The sequence below is a fragment of the Arachis ipaensis genome, chromosome B06, assembly GCF_000816755.2.
Source record: "Arachis ipaensis cultivar K30076 chromosome B06, Araip1.1, whole genome shotgun sequence".
Classification (NCBI taxonomy): Eukaryota; Viridiplantae; Streptophyta; class Magnoliopsida; order Fabales; family Fabaceae; genus Arachis; species Arachis ipaensis.
This window is the reverse complement of record NC_029790.2, coordinates 13,536,880-13,545,373: the sequence shown is the minus strand read 5'-3', so window position 1 is coordinate 13,545,373 and position 8,494 is coordinate 13,536,880. Positions and strand designations below refer to the sequence as shown.

Sequence of the window (8,494 nt, the reverse complement as noted above, 5' to 3'; positions counted from 1 at the left end):
TTATAATAAGGGTATTGTAATCATTTTTTATAAAAAAAAATATTAATTTAGATTAGTTCAAAGTTTGGTCCACCGATTTTTTGGTCAAATCGATTTGTCTAGTCTAATTTTAACAAAAATAACACAATTTAATCGATTATATATGTTAAATTAAGGTCTTAAAAAAAAGACATTTTAAGCGTTTTTGTTTGAAATCCATAGAAAAATAAGATATCGGCTACGATGTAAACACTTCATTTTCTTCACACATGCGTACTGTATAGGATCATATATGCATATATACATCAAATATTGCTGTCTTAAAAGTTCTCAAACTTAAGTAAAAGTTGTTGCCTTTGAATGCTGAAGTTACTTGGGTTTTGCTATTATTATCAGGTAACATCATAAGCTTTAAGTCTGGTAACATGACACACATGAAGGCAAACGTGTCACTGAAAATGCTCATAACTAACACCAAAGTAGGAAGGAACACAAAAGCATTGGTGGCTGGTGTTTCAGAGAGGATGTTCAGTGCTGTTGATTCTATCAGCAAGGAATTGACCTTGATTTTGCAGTCACTGGAATCAGATGATGCTCTCTCTGTAACTGAGAAAGAAGAGAAGATACAGGAACTAATGGAAATGAACCAAGGTCTGCTCCAATCTGTGGTGGTCAGTCATGCCACAATAGAAACTGTTCTTAGAACTACATTGAAGTACAAGTTGGTTTCCAAATTAACCGGAGCTGGTGGTGGTGGCTGTGTTCTCACACTTCTTCCAACATGTATCCTCTTTATTCCTGATCCTGATTCTGATTCAATTGTCGTTTTAAGGTTTTCCATTATATTTCTGTTTTTATCTTCTCGTTTTCTGTTATATCTATACTTCTATTATATAAACCCGAAGTTATATGTCCAACACACAAGCATGATAAGAACTGCATTATTTTCAGGAAGATTCTCTGCATCATTATTCATTTTATCTTGTCTTCTTTACCAATATTACTTGCAGAAGCCATGTCTTCTACCTCTCTCAATCCAACATGATATTACATACCTTCTTAAATCTGAGTTATGTATCTTTTCCTTGACATGCTTTTAATCAGTGTTATCAGCTGCAGTAATTGCTGAACTGGAGTCGTGCGGGTTCCAGTGTTTCACTGCCGAAATTGGTGGTAAAGGTGTTGAGATCAACTTTGAAGTGTCATCTTGATCTTTTTCCTCTCTAATTTTTTTTTGTAATTTTTTTCTTCCCTCGAAAAAATATGGACATCGGTGATTGATCTTCAAAATAAATAGCAGGAAAAATATTTCATTCTTTTGTGTCTCAATTGAGTTTAAACATTCTCCAATTCAATCTCGAAACGGAATAGTACATCATTTTGCAAGATTAATTATACATGTAATTTATAGGAAAACGTTATATTTGTCGGATAACGAATGAAACACTCGGAATAGTTCTTTTTGCGACTGAAATCGGTGAGCACGAAGTTCTTCAACACGAAACTATTTGTTCATCTTTCATATTGATGATCAATATTATTATTAGTGGTAGTGTTACACACTTGCACTATAGTTTATCAAAAGTACTAGGTATTTTCTTAGGTTTCCAATAGAAAGAACAAAAGGAAAAAGCAGAGAGAAGCTGCTGTGTACATATATTTATTCACACGGTACTGAGGTATTGACTGCTCTTTGCATTCTTACATAGACAAGAACCATATCGAACTTGGTTATCACTTGTGAATTTTCATCATTCTTCAACCGTTGACAATGGCACCACCTGAAAAATGCCAAAATCATAAGAACTGTTAGATAAAAAGCCCATACTAACATAAGCCTGATTAAGAGTATAGTGTAAAATATAAACTATTATAGAATTATTGACCGTTGGGGTGGAGGACTTGGCCGCTTATGTAAGAGGAGCAATGATTGCAGGCAAGGAAAACATAAGAGGGAGCCACCTCAATAGGCTGACCAGCTCTCTTCATTGGCACATCAGAACCAAACTGAGCAATCTTTTCTTCACCGAAAGAAGCTGGTATCAAAGGTGTCCAGATGGGTCCGGGGGCGACGCCATTGACACGAATTCCCTTGCTCAGAATCTGCATTGAGAGTGCTCTTGTAAAGGCCACAATGGCCCCCTTGGTTGCAGTGTAGTCCACCAGGGTAGGGTGCCCCTTGTATGCATTTATAGACGTGGTGTTGATGATGCAGCTTCCTTCCTTCATGTGCTTCAGTGCATGCCTACAAATACACGAGGTCATTCGCGTGCACGAATCTAAAATTATTGCAGTTATAGTCAGTACCTGGTCATAAAGAAGTATGAGAAGATGTTAGTGCGGAAAACCCTTTCAAGCCTTGGATCGTCAATCTCCTCAATAGTTATATTCTCGTACTGCTCAGCAGCATTGTTGACCAAGATGTCAATTCTGCCATAAGCGTTGACCACCTCTTCGATGACCTTCTTGCAGTTCTCATCATAGCCTAAGTCAGCAGCTATGGCCTTGGGGTCCATGGCATCCTGAGTCTTGGCCCTGTTGATCATCTCAAGGGTGTCCTTCGCGTCCTTGTCTTCGTGGCCCTTCACGTAGGTGAAGGCCACGGTGGCACCCTCCAATGCAAACAAGTTGCATACAGCTCTTCCTATTCCGGAGTCGCCACCCGTTATTACTGCTATCTTACCCTGAAACATCATTACTTATATCAATCTAATACAAGAGCCAAGCAAACTGATGATGAATTTACAAAATAAAATTTTGATTAGTACTTGAAGTTTATTTGATGGTTGGTAGTCAGGGGAAGTGAACTGGGGTGTTGGATCCATGACATGTTCTTTCCCTGGTTGTGTGTGTTGCTTCTGGGAAGCCATTTTCTGACGACGAAGGATTCACTGATTGTGTTGTGTGTGTCATGTTGCATTGCATATGTAATGTAGTTGGTGTTGATGATGATCCAGCACAGCAAGTGTGACGGTGATGAATACAGATGTTGTTTGATGATGCCACGTGGCGAGAAGTGGGAGTAGGATTGTGTTGACGTGTCCAAATCATCTCATGCAGTGGCCACGTGAAATTAAGTTTGGTTTTCATCGGTGGTGTTTAACTTCTAGATGTCTTCCTTCCACTTAGTGCAAGTGAAATTTTTTCTATTAATTAACAACTGTCATTGTATTACTAATTACTAAATGTTACTAATTAAACTCTAGAACATAGCTTGCTTTGCATGGAAGCCACGTGGAAGAAAAGTCATTTAACACTTGTCAGTAACAAAGTCTCTAGTTCTTTTCCGATCCATTTCTTCTAACTCCAATGTACTTGTTCTTCATCAACACTACTAGTTTTGTTTACCAAAACAGAGAGAAGAACACACCATGGCCTCAATCAAACTTGGTCTACTGTTCCTTCTTCCAAATCTTCTACTCCTTTCTACTCCTGCACACTCTAGCGGTACTTTAATAGATTTAATTACAAAGTAGTTGGTTCTTTTTACATGAATTTATATCTGTTTACAAATTATGCATGAAAATAACTAATAACTATTATTTGATGAATCAGATAAGGAGGAGGAGAGTGTTCTGAAGGGAATCAATAGCTTCAGGCAAACTCAGAATCTTCCAACACTGAACAAAGTTAAAAAGGCAAATTGTTTAGCTGATGAGATCGCTGAAGAAATAGAGGACGAGCCATGCGAGAACGTGAACCAGTTCTACCCGTCAACAAGAACTGGTGCTGCCTCCAGCGCAAACATTCCAAACCTCCAAAAACACGTAGACAAATGTGACATTGACATTAACACCACCACAGACGGTGTGATTCTACCAGTTTGTGTGTCCAAATTGGAACCCACCGTTGTGCTCTCTAATTACACGCATTCTGATCGCTACGCACGGTTTCTCAACAATTCCAGGTTCACTGGGGTTGGTCTTGGTTCTGAGGATGATTGGATGGTTCTTGTTCTCACCACCAACACTTCCTCTGGCACCTTCTCTGCTTCTCATGCTGCTGCAACTACTTCTGTCCTCATTAATCATGCCGTTTCCATGGACTTGATGTTCTTCGCTTTGCTTTTTCTTCTCTTGTAGTAATTAATAGTATGTATTAGCTTTAGTTAATTAGATTCAATGCTTTCTGTTTCTTTTGGGCTTTCATTAGTTAGAGTTTATTCCAAGGTGTAATTTGGATTTGCTGTATGTAATGTAAACTTGATTTGGACTCGCGGATTTAATTTTCTGTTAATTAAGATGTGTAGTTTGATTTTAGATACTTGATTAATTAATTAATATGGTTAAGAGAATTTGATTTATATGCACTGCATACCAACAATGATAATATTTTACATGGATCCTTGAAGGTTTATCCTGATTAGACAATTGTGGAAATGTATAGCCATTGCATTATTTGAAACTCGATTATTTTTTTTAGGAACGATTATTGATGGTTGAACTTCTAATTGGAAGTCATACGTATGCTTAGTTATACGTCTAGAGTCGATGCTTAAACAATTGAGCATGCTTATGGTCAATCAAATAGATGTTTTTTAGACAAACAAGTATAGAGGGTCATACAAAGTTGTGATACAATCTCCCTCTTTTTCACTCCTTTTTTGGGAGAAGTGCTTACATTTTTTTGTTTTTTTTGGTGATTTAAATAAACTAACAAAAAAACAAGAAAAACAAAGAAACTCTTTAAATAGAATAACGTTTAAGACTATTTTTAAACTCTTTCCAAGGAAAAGGAAGCTTTACATGATGAAGTTGTAAATTCATCGCTATCTTTGCTACGGTGTTTGTCATTTTCTTTGTATCTTTCATAATCAAACGAAAGTCTATATGCCAATTTCAATGCATGATATTCTTTATTTTGAGCACCAACAGACCAATAAATCCAGAACCATCTTGGTGATTAGTAAAAGATGAAACGCTTCCACACAATCCGTCTCACAAATAACATCTCGTTGACCTACTTTTCAGGCTAAGATATCCTCTCCAAATAGTAAACAATTCCTCTTGAAGAATGCTATTATTCTCAATCATTCCCAAATATCCTATCTGCCAACTCCCATTACAATCTCTAATAACGCAAGCAAAACCAACACTGTCACTAGAACCAGAATAACTAGCATCACAATTAATCTTGAAAGTACTAATGGATGGGAAATTCCAAAATCCATTTAGAATAGAAGGAAGGGACATATGTTGTAATTCAAAAACATTTCTAAGCTCCTTTTCTAAAACTAATGCCAGACAAATCACTTTTTCCGGAAGCCAAGTCTCATGAGGATTAAAGATGTTATTATTCCTTACTCGTCATATCCACCAAAGTCCCGAAAAGAACCTGAACGAATGCTCTCTGCTATGATACAAGAACCAGTTCTTCAAATCCAGAGGATGACAAGAAATATCCAATTTATGTCATACAAGCTGAGCTTTTGGACAATCTCGAATACATGTAAAACTGATTCATAACTAGAAAGACATCTTGGACACCTATCCGATGATGACATCCCTCTTCTGAAGCGAAAACTTGCAGTAGGAAGGGCCTCCTTAAGACACAGTCAAGCAAAAAATTTGTGCTTTTTCGGAACAAGCTGGCGCCAAAGCCAAAGTCAATTCTCCCGCTCCTCCTAACCAAACAGCTACTTACATAACCACAAGTAACCATTGCGTGAGTCATAAACTTTGGCAGCAGACCTTGACCAATACCAACCCACTTCCGGACCTGTTTGCACATCTGGATTGTAAGAAAGAATATTACCTTTCAGATTTTGAGATAAAGGAGAATAAAGAGTATCCAAATGCCACCTACCAACTGACCAGATATCCTGTATCCGGAGGTTCGAATCAGAGATGTGAACATAATCCATCTCATTAGATAACTGCCCTTCTTTCCTCCAGTTAGAAAACCAAAAATTCTGGTTTAAATTCCCAATACACCAAACAAACCCATCCTTTAACACTTCCTAAGCCTTGCAAAGACTCCTCCAAATGGGAGAGCCCTTGTTCTTAGGACAATCGAAACAGTCATATAAAGATGATCGGTAATTGGCATCCAATAATTTGAACCATAACTTGTTTGGCTGCTGGAAAAAAGTCCAAACTAACTTCTCAAGAAGCGCAATACTCACACAATAAGAATCTCTAATCCCCAAACTTCCATGTTTTTTTGGAGTAACTAGTGATGTGCGGAAAACGATCCAACACAAAACTCACCGGCAAGTGCACCGGGTCGCATCAAGTAATAATAACTCACGGGAGTGAGGTCGATCCCACAGGGATTGAAGGATTGAGCAATTTTAGTTTAGTGGTTGATTTAGTCAAGCGAATCAAGATTTGGTTGAGAGATTTATGATTTGCAGAATTTAAATTGCATGGAAAATAAAGGGGATGAGAAAAAGTTTGAGGCAAACGTTGGCGCAAACTTTTGCTCTCCATGGTGTTGATTTGTGATGCCAACGTTTGGCAAAAAGTTTGAGGCAAACGTTGGCGCAAACTTTTGCTCTCCATGGTGTTGATTTGTGATGCCAACGTTTGGCAAAAAGTTTGAGGCAAACGTTGGCGCAAGCTTTTCTCTTCCAGGGTGTTGTTTTTGTGATGCCAACGTTTGCCAAAAAGTTTGAGGCAAACGTTGGCGCAAACTTTTTGTCTCCAGGGTGTGTTGCTGATGGCGCCAACGTTTGCCAAAAAAGTTTGAGGCAAACGTTGGCGCAAACTTTTGTCCTCCAGGGTATTGATTTATGATGCTAGCTATGCTCAAAATCATGAGATTGTCATTCTTTCATAATATGTGGCAATTATAGCATAAATCCTCATGAAATTGCATTAATTCATCTATGGTTGATTAAATAAAAGGAAACATGAAAATCTACCCAATTGGCTTGCTTGTGGCTCAAGAAAGTGCATAATTCAATTGAAAACAAAAGAAAAAGGCTAGTGAAACTAGGCTAAGATGACTTGTCATCACAACACCAAACTTAAAGCTTGCTTGTCCCCAAGCAAGAAATGAATTATTGAGAAGAAAGAATGAAATGGAAGATGATGTTCATGCTAGCAGAGTATTATTGGTAGTTCATGGGGTTTTATGTGGATATGTAAACACTCACTTCTTATTGACTTTTAGGCTTAGAAAGTCTCCTTCAAGCATCAAGTAACACACTGCTATGGCCTCTCATTATTCCTTTGTTCTTGACAAATCTACTTGAACTAGATGAACATTTTAGCAAGACATAAATCAAAGCATTTCTCAACAGCAAAAGTTAAGTATAAATACAACCTATTGGTTTGCAGTTCTTTTGTTCTTCCTTCTGTTGTGCCCCTTTGAGTCATGATGCATAATGTCTTCAAATGGTGGTTCGTTCCCTGCACAATTCTCAAAAGTTGCTTGCTTCTCAAGCCCTTAGGTGACTGGTTAGTATGCATGAATTGAGTGTGGCTTTTTGGATTCAATTTGGTGTGGGAACACCAAACTTAATTCCTTGCCACTGTCTCTAATGCAACAGGTTGTATATTTATAAATTCTTTTGGCCTTGCTAAAGGTTATGGAACCAAACTAAGAAGTTTTAACACTACTTTATCCCCTGGTGAAAAGCCTTCAGTGGGGATTTTCTTGTTTTTCCACCCTTTTGGCCTCTTCTTCTTCTCTTCTTTCTTAGGAGATGATTCATGCCTTGGTGGTTCTTTATCTGGAATGTTGAGGTTCTCATCTGGGGGTTTTGGATCTAGTTCCTCCTTGATTTCTTTGGTCTGTTGCACCATCTCTACTTCTTTCAAGCATGGATTTGGAAGTCTTGGAGCTAACTCATTGACTACCTCCTTCAAACTTTGATCTCTGGCCTTATCCTCCGTACACTCTTTTTCTTGAGTGGGCTCATGTGGGGTTTTAAAAACATGGAATGCTAGGTGCTCATCATGCACTCTCAGCAATAATTCCCCTTTTTCAACATCTATCAGTGCTCTGCCCGTAGCAAGAAAAGGCCTCCCTAGGATGATGGGGGTGTTAGGGTCTTCCTCCATATCCAGGATGACAAAATCAACTGGGAGAAGAAATTTTCCCACTTTTACCAGCACATTCTCTACAACTCCAAGTGCTTGTTGAATGGACTTGTCAGCCATTTGAAGAGTTATTCGAGTAGGTTTCAGCTCAAAAATTTTAAGCTTCCTCATAAGAGATAGAGGCATCAAGTTTATACTTGCACCAAGGTCACAGAATGATTTCTCAATAGTTATGTTTCCTATGGTACAGGGTATATAAAACCTTCCAGGATCATCCTTCTTCTCTGGTAGACCTCTTTGGAGAATAGCACACTCCTCCCACTTTGTAGCTTTTCCTTTGTCCCTTGAGTGGTCTTGAGTGGCACTAGGGGATACATTTGATTGCTTCTCATTCATCTCTGCAATTCGTTTAGCCATTTGTTCCATATGCCTCTCAAGATTTTTACTTGTTATGGCTTGATCCTTCCGTGCTGCTTCCTGATCTTGTCTTGCCATCTCTTGATTTTTTATGAGTTTCTCCACCATTT

General features: G+C 38.2%; 3 protein-coding genes across 3 annotated transcripts in view; 2 read left to right on the top strand and 1 right to left on the bottom strand.

Moving 5' to 3' along the window:
- The window catches only part of LOC107646494 (mevalonate kinase-like), a 2,830-nt gene extending 1,130 nt beyond the window's left edge, over nt 1–1,700 (top strand). The window contains exons 3-4 of the mRNA XM_021105437.1: nt 376–762; nt 1,093–1,700. Of these exons, the coding sequence (XP_020961096.1) occupies nt 376–762; nt 1,093–1,190 (485 nt within the window). The 3' untranslated portion in view covers nt 1,191–1,700. The remainder of the gene's footprint in view (nt 1–375; nt 763–1,092) is intronic.
- Nucleotides 1,487–2,908, bottom strand: LOC107645882 (NADPH-dependent aldehyde reductase 1, chloroplastic). Its single transcript, XM_016350015.2, has 4 exons — nt 2,748–2,908; nt 2,287–2,663; nt 1,866–2,224; nt 1,487–1,760 (listed from the first exon to the last, which is right to left on the bottom strand). Exons 1-4 carry the CDS (start codon nt 2,847–2,849, stop codon nt 1,738–1,740), a joined length of 861 nt encoding a protein of 286 aa, XP_016205501.1. The 5' UTR covers nt 2,850–2,908; the 3' UTR covers nt 1,487–1,737.
- LOC107645883 (uncharacterized GPI-anchored protein At5g19250) lies at nt 3,242–4,219 on the top strand. Its single transcript, XM_016350016.1, has 2 exons — nt 3,242–3,426; nt 3,535–4,219. The coding sequence occupies exons 1-2, from the start codon at nt 3,351–3,353 to the stop codon at nt 4,059–4,061; spliced, it is 603 nt and encodes a 200-aa protein (XP_016205502.1). The 5' UTR covers nt 3,242–3,350; the 3' UTR covers nt 4,062–4,219.